Raw genomic sequence first — 12,750 nt, 5'->3', positions numbered from 1 at the left:
GTGCAGACAACAAAGTGTGAGTCATTAATTTTAAGTCAATAAATACCTGAACGGTCTAAATGGCAAAGCATAGTGCGAAACAAATCTCAAGTTTTTACAACAACGCATATCCGAAGTATTCCACGAGAGTTAACAGAGAAAACATGGCAAAGAAGGTTTAACGTAATTTTGTGTATAGCTACATACCCAAGAAAGTAACGAAACATATAATAACATTGTAATAATAGGTTTAATGCATTTATGACTTTCAATAATTAAAAAAATGAACCTGTATTACAATTATTTTCTGCATTAAGTGGAGATGAAACTAGCTTCACTGTGAAAATAATATAATTTTTAATTAATTAAAAAATATATGCAGATAGGACAAAATCGTAGAATTAAATTTTAAAGTCTCCAAGCAAGACACTTCAATCATTTGAGTTTTGTTTTCCGTGATAACGAGAAAACCCACTAGGTAGTGCTTTCTTTATCCATACCAACCATTTTTTTACATATATAAGTTTTGTTTTGTTTTGAGTTGATATATGATGGTTACTAATTCTAGTTTGTTTATTGTACAAGATCAGCTTAACTGATCTATACCTACTTTCATATTATTTTTAGGATAACTTGTCTTTGATCAACAGTTTCTACTAGTTAATAAATAGCAATACTATATACTTTACTGCCATCTTTTGGGTTGAACTGAAATGAAGTTTTTGGAGGTACACGTTCTGAACACGTTCAGCACTAAACCAAATAGAAACTTAAACAAGAGAGACTGAGTTTGAATTGGCATCTAAAAGTTCTAAGGACATGTACTATGCATTTTTAAAGTATATTTACGTTTACTCACCTGTGTAAACAACAAAATAATTATACTTGCATATTTTATAACAAATGGTTTTTGTGAATGTATATTTTGTTATTTCTGAACTGTAGATTATTCTAAATTTTCTCTATTGCTTTTAGAAACATGACCTTGGTAAGCACAATTTCAAATTTTATGTAATATATTCGAAGAACCTCAGCAGGTAAATTAAAATAAGCTATTCAATTTTGTTTGCATACGACATGAATAGAAATGTTTGATCGTTTGATTCATGATAAACACGCTTATCAATTGCTGAACAGAGTAATATTGAATATCTATTGAATAATGAGACCTACGGACTGTCTTTATTCGGAAGCAAGCTTGTTCACATTACACTTGAAATTTAATGTTTGAATTACGATGTTACACGTTTCACAAACAAAAAAAGGTGTGTTTGATGTGTGTTTTCTTATAGCAAAACCACACCGGATTATCTGTGAGCCCACAGAAGGGAACCGAACTCACAAAAAACGTAAGCAAGGCATTATGATTTTTTAAAAGAGTATCAATCTTCTTAAAATTTGGCCAGATGGTTAGGGCGCTTGACTCGTAATCTGAGGGTCGCGGGTTCGAATCCACTTCACACCTACCATGCTCGCCCTTTCAGCCGTGGGAGTGTTATACTCGTTATAATGTGACGGTTAATCCCACTATTCGTTAGTAAAAAGTAGCCCAAGAGTTGGCGGTGGGTGGTGATGACTACCTTCCTTCGCTCTTGTCTTACACTGCTAAATTAGGGACTGATAGCGCAAATAGTTCTCGTGTAGCTTTGCACGAATTTTAAAAACAAAGAAACTGTCTTCAAATTCGACATTTTTCATATTTTACGTTTATGTTCCCTTACTATATTATGAAATTAATATTGAGGCAGAGTTTTCTCAATATAAACAAAAGGGGTTTGATTCTTAAAATGTAACTATGAAAATATCACCTTGTTCCAGACCTCTTCTCATCTGTCTAAAACACTCAGATCACTGGACAAAAGAAAGAAAAAAAAGACACATTCTGGTGATAAGATATTTGTGAACCAAAAATATCAAATTTAGTGTAACATGTTTTCTCATGTGAGTGAGATGAAGGTGGGTGGTGATGACTACATTCTTTCGCTCTAGTGTATCGTTTCAAAAATAGAAAAGACGAACGTAGATCAATAGTCCTTGAATAGCATTGCACAAACGCCAGTAGTAACGAAAACATTTGTGATAATGTTCGTATGTTTTATTGAGCTGAAGTAAAATTAACAATATTATTAACTATAAAATACATTTTGTCTCGTAATAAACACTGATGATACCGTTATTTTTGATGTTTATAATAATATTTATGTATTACTTACAACAATAGTTACAGGATTTGTACGAGGAAGAAAATAAACTGAGTTACTAACTACTGAAAATATTGAAAAGAAATTAACCGACACACTTTTACTTAAAATGTTAGCAAAGTAACAAAAATTTAACTTGGAATAAAATATTTATGATGTAGCTTGTAATTATTGTCTTGAAACCATATGGATTTTTTGTACAATCTCTATAAACTTTGGGAATACCTGGGGTGATAAATAGGGTAATATTAATGTGTTCACTTGTAGAAGAATGACAGTTTCCGCGGTATAGCACTGAGCTTTGGATTTTTGTAATTGAACTAATGTTGTAGTGAATATGTTTAATTGTTGTCACGAGATGGCAGTAGTATTCTGAAGTGCCAAATGTATGCTTAGATTTGCAGGGAAGCTCCAACTGTACTGCAGAAAGGATGAAAAAGTTGGGATAGGCCTGGCATGGCCAAGCGTGTTAAGGCGTTCGGCTCGTAATCCGAGGGTTGCGGGTTTTAATCCCGGTCGCACCAAACATGCTCGCCCTTTCAGCCGTGAGGGCGTTATAACGTGACGGTCAATCCCACTATTCGTTGGTAAAAGAGTAGCCCAAGAGTTGGCGGTGGGTGGTGATGACTAGCTACCTTCCTTCTGGTCTTCCACTGCTGAATTAGGGACGGCTAGCACAGATAGTCCTCGAGTAGCTGTGCGCGAAATCGAAACAAACAAACAAACAAACAAGTTAGGATACTATAAAATAATAATGACAAGTGTTGTAAGAACCAAAAGAAGAGTCGCTATCTTCTGCAAAAACATTGGGCTTAACTTATATTTAGTATTTTGCTTCTGAGGAAACAAACTCGTCTTCCTTTCATGCGAATTTGATCCTTTGTTACTAAAGGCAAAAAGAATTAAAACAAAACAGAAAAAAACACTTTTATCTCACAAGTGCGTGAGCAACCATAAACAGAGAAACATGAGACAGCCTGTAGTACTCAGAGAACAGAGATAAACCTGATTTATATTCGTGATTAACCCTGCAAAGTGAGTTCGTGTAATTAAAAAAACATTGTTGGAGACACGTAAAAAATAAAATGCAATTAACTATAAAAATAGGGTTTCAAAACTTTTAAAGATGAACACGGTTTGATAGTTAAAAGCTTAGTCAAGGTTTAGGCGATACTCATATATATCACGCAAAGTCTCAGAATAAATGTCAAAAATTTTTATTATCAGAGTGTATTTGGAACTGTTAACAAAGAGCTGTGCTATGCTGTTAGACTAGAGAGAAAGTAAGTAATCAATAGTGGGAGTTGACCGTCACTCTTATAGAGCAACAACGATCCCAAAGTATGAAGCATGTTTCTATGGGCAATGGTCCTGGAACCATGAACCCCAGATTCACAGTAAGAGCGCGCTGATAGCTAGGTCATGCTCGGCTCTAATAAGACATATCACATAGAAACGGAAACTTAAAAACAACTAACAATTTTTTAGATAGCGTATTAAGTACATATTTTTTCTTTGAGATGCTGAGAAGCAACAAATCTAATAAAACATGACAAAGAGAAACGGGCTCTAAATGTTATAAGGGCATTACACTACATTTATCAATTTTGTCTTTTAAAGGTTGATTCGTTGGGTGGATAAAATGGATCTAGCAAATATCAAAGCAAATCCACTAAGGGCTTAGGAGAGTGAGACTCATGAGTAACCATAGAAGAAGTAAAAAAGAAACAATAACTGCAAAAGAAAACGACTACAAGTATAGAACATTACTTGTAAATGATAGAAAGTTCTTCATAGAAATTTAAGACTGAAACGCAACTTAAAACAATGTTTACTACACAGTTCAAGTGTTTCGCACTACGTACATACGATATGGTTGTATGTACTTTATTATTAGTAATGTTTTATTGCTAGAAGAAAACCAATAAAAATTAATATGATAAAGGAAAACCCCAGGCTTGGTTGTTGAATTTCGCATAAAGTTGTACAGTGGATTTTCTGTAACGTAACCATTGCGAGCATCGAAATCCAATGTTTAGTACCATTACCCTTGAGACTTACTGCCGAGCCACTGGAGGCAAACCACGAGGAAGAAGACGTAATCCTCGAAATTCTGTTCCAAAATGTTCTCTCTAAAATTGGTTAATAAAGTCACAGATGCATTTCACGAGAAGGGAAAAAAATGACAGTTTATCATTAAATAAAAACGTATTCATAATTTCTTTAAAACAGCGATTTTTGTGGTATTATATAAAAATATTTACTTTAATTATTTGCTTATGATAAGAGTATATATTAAATGGCTTGAGTCATTAAAGTGAAAGTGAAGTTTACAAAATTGGTATATTCAAGTGTTACCGTGAACTGAAATTTTATGACATATTAAAGTGTTACTGTCGGCTGATTTTTCTGGTAAATTCAAGTCTTATCGTGTGCTGCTTTCTCTGTGAAAGCTTTTATCCTTTTCCTTCATTGAGTTTATTTTACAGCAGTAGGGTTTAGAGACTGTATTTTGTACATTCTTCTTGGGTTTGGCTCATTGCTAACTAAAATTTAAATACTAATCTGTTTAACTGTTTTCAGCTGATATACTTTACAATACAAGTACTATTTTTTAATCACTAGAAGTCAGTGTAATAAAAGTAAATGAAATCAGATGATTACAAAAACATTCAAACTTAAATTAAATAGTTAATTCAAATGAATGTAAGAGTTCTCAGTTTTATTTATGCTGGTGACATATAGTGACAGGCATGAAATAAATGTATTAAACAAGTAAAAAAAAACTTCTATGTACTATAGAACTTTGAATAAACTTAAGCTTTCAATATTCGTCAATAGATAATTCCAATGAATAAGGTAATCTACTTCTGAGATCATGGATTATTTCACTGCCTAGAGGTTCCTTGAAACTGTACCAGGATTACGAAGTAGGTAACCAGGACACTAAAGATCTGGAAAATGAAGATAAGAAACGTATTCGTTTGAATGTTGAGAGATAAAAAAAATAAAATAAAAAGTTTTTGCTTCACATTAAATTCTATATTAAAACGTGATAGGACCATTTCTTTTTTTTTTAACGCTTTTAAATCTATGACAATAAATATTTTGTTAATTGCTCATTAAAACGTATTGCTCTTACACTAAGAATAGCTGTTTTAGTCACAACAAACAGGTCCAGACAGGTGAGTCCTATGGTAGGGCCAGCGAGCCTTTCTGAAAACATCAGAACCTACAAGTACAAAATTCTGAGATTTAGTGGATATCAGTTTCTTAAAATGTCGTTAAAAACAACAAAATCAAATAATAATAACTAAGTAATTAATAGTTTATCAGTTACTGCACAAATTATTTTCTGTGATGTTACAACATTAGCTTTTTTGTGACATGATGCTACTCCATCTAGCTTTACCCAAAACGTTGTTATTTGAGACTGTTTGCGATCTAGCCCTACTTAGTATTTTGTGAGATGTTGTTATTTGATGTTCTCTGTGACAAAACTCTGCAGAACATGATGTTTTTCGAGACGATGCCACTTGATGTTATTTATTATGCAGCTCCGTACCAGATAAACACCAGCTTCCTGTCTAAGCAATCTGATGTGAAGGTCAGGTTTATAATGAATGAATATTAATGTGTACAGCATGTTCATTCATTGCCTTAGTTTTATTTCAGTTAATGAGACATCGAAGAGTATAAGGTATACGAACAGCCAACACCGTAATTTGATAGAAAAACAAATGTACATTTTTTGTTTACCCTCTTAACAGTACATAACAAATTGATAACTATCAATATTATTTTAATTATTGTAATAAATATCATCAAACCGAAAATATTTACTTACGATTCAGTGTATAAATGATACAACCTTACATATTTAATAACATAGACAAATACACCGTTTCTATAACTCTGATATATGCAAAGATATCTGAGAACTTAAGGAAATCGTAAAATAAACAGAGCATGCAAAACTGTTATTATTATATTTTTACCTTTTAGATGACACGTTATGCATGTATGCCAAATAACTTAATTTATGCACAAGAAAGCACTTATTCCATATATAACCATCGTTCCAATATTAGTTTAAACACAAAAAACTATCTTTTTATACAGATTCAGAGCAGAAAGATTTTTCTTACTCTGGTAATACAAAATATTAATGATAAAAAATATTATGGTAAGGACATCACTATTTTAAATTAAACTATAGAACGTTACACAGAACTCCACAAATTTGAGGGCTTCGACTAACAGTCACTGGAAAACATTTATGCTACTTTAAATTGTGGTAATTCTCTAGAACTGAAGGCACAAGGAACTTCTATAAGGGATTATATAGCTACGATAACTTTGTACAATTTAGTGTCCTTGGTCATCGTAATTGATTTTAAAATGATCATTTTTAAGATACATTAAGTAAATTGATATAGAAGTGGTTTTCTTTATAAAGAAGATGTAAGAGTATTTATAGTACATGGTTGATTTCTTGTAATTAAGCAAAAGCTACATAACTGTTTATCCGTGCCCTGTCCACCATGGGTACTGAAATTCCATTTCTAGCGGTGTGAGTCCGCAAACATACCGCTGTGCCACAGGGAGTCACAGTAGATGGAAAAGCTAGAATAAATCGAAAGGGATTGATGAGGGGTCCAGTTCCCCGAAACCGATATATCTCAAGTGACAAGTCGTGAATCGAATGATAAATGGGGATTCATATTTATTTGTTTGTATTTAAACAGTGTTTCTACTAAAACATTCAGATTGAATAAATTGACGGCATATTTCATTCAAATCCTGTATATGGATACCAATTCATCATCGTTAATACAATACCACTTGTATATGATATGCATTCCAACAGTGTTTCCCCCCTTGGTTCAGCGATAAGTCTACGGATTTACAAAGTTAAAATCATGGGTTTGATTCCTTCAGGTGGACAGCAGATAGCCCAATGTGCCTTTGCTGCATGAAAACACTCACACACACTGTATCACACCTAATCTTATTATTTCGGTTTACCCTAAGCCTAAGCCATGACGAGTGATAATTAAAATGTTCGCTTCATATTTATTTTAAATAAAATAAACAGCTTCTCTGATGGATAATTTAGATGACCTGAAGAAAACAGGTTCTTTAGGTTGTAGTGGATTCAAAATAAAAACTTTCTCATTTCCCTATTCCAGTCATTATTGAATATTTATTAACTTACTATTATTACAACGATGTGTAACAGATCCTTTAGTTAGATTATTCAGCTTACAGTATGTCCCCTATAACCAAATTGTTATGGTACAGAATAATTCATCAAGTTTTTAAACTTCGCTTCATTGAAAATAACAAATGGTTTATTAACTTCTAAAGAAGTAGGTAGCAAAAACTTGTTATCAAACATCAAACTCATTGGAAATAACTTAAACACAAGAACAGTGAGTAAATAAATACAACTTGACAGTTATTACTTACAGCAAGCTGATGCTCAGGAGGTACAAAGGTCATAGCAAGCTTATGAACTTGCAAGTAAGGCTTATGTGCCTACCGAAAGAGAAAGCAAATGTTATAAAATAGAGTACATGATAACAATGTTTCATAACTTATACATACTATATACATGTTGAAGGATACGTACATTTGTTAGGATTTAAAATATCTCATATATGTATACATGTGTGTGTGTATATACTGTTAGAAAAACCTAACCACTCTTCGTCCAGCATTTACTACGTTGGTTTCACAGGGATGGTAGCCGCCGGGTGGTTAAGGCAATCGACTCGTAATCCGAGGGTCACGGGTTCGAATCTCCGTCACATCAAATATGTTCACCCTTTCTGCCATGGGGGCGTTATAATGTGACAGCTAAGCCCACTATTTGTTGGTAAAAGAGTAGCTCAAGAGTTGGCGGTGGGTGGTGATGACTAGCTGCCTTCTCTCTGGTCTTACACTGAAAAATTAGGGACGGATAGCGTAGATAGCCCTCGTGTAGCTTTTCGCGAAATTCATAACAAACAAACAAATTCACGGGAATGGCGGGCGACAGGCTTGTGCATCATTCTGGTCTACTGAATACAGGCGATCGACAAAGATACTCATATTATGCATGGAATTTAACGTCACTTTGGTGTAGCTTTGGCTCCTATATGATGAAATTGGAGCTATTTATCTGATTGCTTATACAAATAAGTTCAACCTCTGGGTGTCTAAGCTGAATTCGTCTACACACTTTCGTCAAAGTTGGTTCATATGGTTCCTCAGAATAATTTTGGACGTCACGATACCACACAGAAGGACAACTATGCATTATATGTATAATGTAATATAATATATGAAAATAAAATAAGATGAATTTTACTTTTAAATCGACTTTGTTCCTATTCATAGTATTTAAGTTCATTTTATAAAACCTCTCCACTCTTTTGATTTTCTGTCTTATTGCTATACCTTTACTTGTATTTAAGAACTGTAAATCTCATTATTGTGCATAAATATTTTACAGTTTCAGTCATATTCTTCAAGTGGAAAATTACGATTTTGTGACTTCTAATTCTCTAACAACTAAAATACTTCCAGAGAACGTATTATATCCCTAATACTTATATTAAAAGTTGGTATTGGTAGGTTTAGTGCAAAGCTACTCAAAGGTTATCTGTACTGTTTGTCCTTATTTTTAAAGTAACATACTAAAGGAAAAAAAGCAGTTACAGTCAACATTTCTCGGGCTTTTCTATAATAATGAAAAGAGAAACGTACTGTAACTTATGACCTACCTATGACTGGAAAAGCGAGCATCTTTGGAAACTGGTTTTGATTCAGCGACATGTTGGACTACAAGGTTTGAGAACTTTGTGAATTATGATGCTAAACTAAGTATTATTTTTGATATTGTTAAAGTTCATTGAATTTTTCACTTTAAGGTTTAAGACATTTCCTTACTTATATTCGGAAATAAATAAGGCTTTTTTTTGTAATAGTTTTTCATAGGCTGGAAATAAAGGCATTGTATTCTTATTCTGAAGTTAAGAGAAATCTACATGAAAATATAAGAGACAGTTAGCAGTGAGTAAGCGGTAAGTTTAGGGATTTACAATGTTAAACGCTAAGGTTCGTTCGAAACTTCGAGATGTCTAGCTAAGAGATTCAGCATACTTGCCATAAGACCAAATATACATCATATGTGGCAAGAAGTGTAACATCAACTTCACTTGTACAGTTACGACATGAAAGACATATAATAATACATAACAAATACACTACTTCTGTTTGAACATGCGCTTTTTAAATGGGAGTTATATGTATCATTCGTCGAAAAGAATCATACCTTTATGTATTATCACAAACGCTTTAGAACTATGAATGTAATAGCTGAATACTAAAAAAATAGAATACAAAACTGTTTATGTTATTTTACTATTAAATTCATTTCTCACCAAATAAATTTAGAAGGAATTAACATCATTCGTATGGTAAAACTCACGTGGTTTCCTGACGAGTCACATCGAGTTACCTGCTGAGTTCACCGAGGGGAATCGAACCCTTGATTTCAGCGTTGTAAATCCTAGACTTACCGCCGTACCAGCGGAGGACGTGTGTTTATAGAATGATAATGCTAAAATCCAGAGTTCTATTCACTGTCGTGAACAGATTGCAGATAGACTATTGTGTAGCTTTGCACTGAGAAAAACAAAAAAGGAAGAAAAAATCCACTGGGTAAAATTTATAAACTTTGAGAACCTTAAGTCACAGTAACTCATTTTGCACATATCTTTGTCAAGTTCTCATATTCAATTCAGAATATTTCTGTCTTGGAACCAAACATCCAAGATTGATGGAATTTTTGTAAACTGTTTCTAAAAAGGCGTCGGCTAAACTGCATCTCAACATTGTTTGTAGAAGTCTTTATAACAAGTATTGTGGCATCGGACAATTGTGCATAATTATGGTTATTAAGAATAAGCATAATGGACGAAGGAAGCAACTGATGACAAAGAAGTAGTTTCAAGGCATGAGGGACACCTGGAACACTATTCTCATAAAGGAAAATGTACTGTAGTATTTGGTAAATACAGTCTAAGTTTATCTTATGAGACTGATAGGTAACGTGTTCAGTATAGCTTCCTGAAGATGGAATATGTATATTCCGAAACGTCCAAGAATGAAATGTTTGTTACTAAACATACTCGTGTCAAATTTTCTTTTTTGCTGCTGTCGTCCTGTTATTCATTATAAAACTTCGATTCCCTTTCAAAGAATCTATTGCTGGTGAAAACAGCTTTTAAGTTGCCTCTTAATGAGGGACGACATAGGTAGTTAGGGAACTTTCATGCCCCATGAATATTATACTGCCTCCCAGTGAGTGGTATACTTCAAAGAAGGCAGATCACGTTACCTATGAATTTATAACATACAATAAATGAAATCTTGCGCATTCATATAATTTCTCTAATGAACTAGCATGCACGAGACTTTCACTGTCTATGCTCATGAGTAATGTGTACTTATTGATATGACATCAACCACAGTGTAAGCTACGAACACGCAACTGTACTCTAGTGCAGTTTATTTTCAAACGATAATTGGTTGGCATTACCGAATTTGTCTAGTATATTTTTTATTCCCTATTCTATTCATAATTATTTGTAAAACTGTATGTCTTGCAGAGGTAAAACAATGGTATTTACCATTAACACTTTGCTTGTACATTAAAAGGAATAATTGAGAAGTACCACTTGAAACCTATTATATACAGCAACACAAGTAAAACATTATTCAAAATATATGTCTGGAAGAGAAAAATCTATAATAAGGAAGCTAACTGTATTTAGCATCAAATATTTCTACAGAATTTTACTTCTTCATCTAAAGTTCTATAGTATCTCACATCCATTTTATGGTGTACATGGCTAAGAAATATGACAGAAATACTAAAATCTTACCTCAGAGGCAATAGCAGCAGCTAATAAGGAAATTACTGCTATGAAACAAGTGTTGGTGATAAGCCAGAATGCAACAACAAATTTCATTTCTAAAGCCATAGTTTCCCAGATCAGTTGGTATAGTAAAAAACATAATGTTGGAATGATAACTGCATAAGCAGTGAAGATAATGTATTGAATGTAGATATTAACATGCTCCACAAGTTCACATAGTATGTGATGACGCTTTATTTCTACACGAATTACAGAGAAACAAGGATTTTCAAAGCTATGTTCTTCGCTGTAACAGTCGTTGATTTGTTTTGCAACATGCTGAAAAGCACGGGAAATTTTTAAACAAAGAAGAACAAACCAGCTAACTGTCAGGGACCAAGCACCAGAAGCATATAAACTCAGAACAAGGTTAAAAGGAAGCCAGCGAAAAAATATATCCTTGAGTCGTTCGTCATCGTTTACGTTGACCATATAAAAGGTGAATTGACCAACTGTGTTAAATAAGATATACATAAAAGACAAAATTAGTACGATCCATTGCCAAAGGCGTATTTTTGTTTTAATAATTTCATAGCGATTTTCCTCACAAACCAAACTTCTGGTCCAAAGAACAAGATATTTTATCTGAAAGGAGTATCTCGAAAAGAAAACGTAAAAAAAAGTTGAGGATACAGCACAATATAAAAACCAACCACAAACTGTAATCCTGTTAAAAAAAATGTTACCTCCAATTAGTAATAAACCATCTCCCATAAAAAAGAAACTACTTTCGCCAGAGATACCAAAAGCTACTACTGACCTCAGAAACCCTGTCCACAGGATAGTTAATACAAATACGCCGTACAATTTCCATTTTCTTGATTCTCCATTCTTTAAATAAATATTAAAAGGCTCATCCACATCAGATGATTGGATAACTCCTCTGTCCAATACAAATAAGCCGAATAATCTGAGTACAAAGTAAGTTGGTCTCATCAGCTTACAAAATTGATAAATAGCATCAGTGGTAGAGCGTAAGTTTTCCATTTCACTCAACGTTTTATTCTGCGAGTCAAATGTACATTTCCTAGACATTTTTCTATTGCATTCTGCAGTAACAAGCTGTTGACCACATCTATCGTCATCCTTTGAGTAATTTATTTCCTCTTCCAGAGGTCGAACCTTGCCACAGTTTCTCATCTTCATCAGGAAAAATATTATCAGTGTTTCCAGATATTCTTTATGAAAAAAATATTGGCAATGTTAATATATCAAGGAGGAGCTTAGAAAAGATCTATTAAATGAATCGATTTCTTGTGAAAGCTATAATATGAGTGACGAAACTGTTAATGAAATAACCCATTAACAAAAGTTAATAAGTTCCACGTATATACACGCATTAACAAATTAAATATCACGTGAGCTGATGATAGTATATGACGGAAAACACTTAGCCCATGAAACGACTTTGGAAATTGCTTTTTTGTAAACATGTCACAGGCGTATATCAGTCAAATTAATAAAGTTCATATACGGAGACTGAATTATTGCTTAAAAACTTAGCAATGTCAAAAAATGTTTTGTTACATTCCAAACAGAAATATTGATTTTTGAGTTGGTTACATATTGAAAGCTAGAGGAGTGTAATGTTTGTTCTATTA

At 33.2% G+C, this 12,750-nt stretch overlaps 1 protein-coding gene across 1 annotated transcript; it reads right to left on the bottom strand.

Moving 5' to 3' along the window:
• Positions 1-4,918: 4,918 nt before the first annotated feature.
• On the bottom strand, positions 4,919-12,289 carry LOC143236135 (uncharacterized). The gene is made up of 4 exons (XM_076474422.1): positions 11,117-12,289; positions 7,653-7,721; positions 5,323-5,412; positions 4,919-5,134 (listed from the first exon to the last, which is right to left on the bottom strand). Exons 1-4 carry the CDS (start codon positions 12,287-12,289, stop codon positions 5,069-5,071), a joined length of 1,398 nt encoding a protein of 465 aa, XP_076330537.1. The 3' UTR covers positions 4,919-5,068.
• Between the last annotated feature and the right edge of the window lie 461 nt (positions 12,290-12,750).

Source organism: Tachypleus tridentatus, chromosome 13, assembly GCF_004210375.1.
Source record: "Tachypleus tridentatus isolate NWPU-2018 chromosome 13, ASM421037v1, whole genome shotgun sequence".
Lineage (NCBI taxonomy): Eukaryota > Metazoa > Arthropoda > Merostomata > Xiphosura > Limulidae > Tachypleus > Tachypleus tridentatus.
Note: the sequence above shows the minus strand (reverse complement) of the source record. Positions and strands in the feature narration are given on the sequence as shown.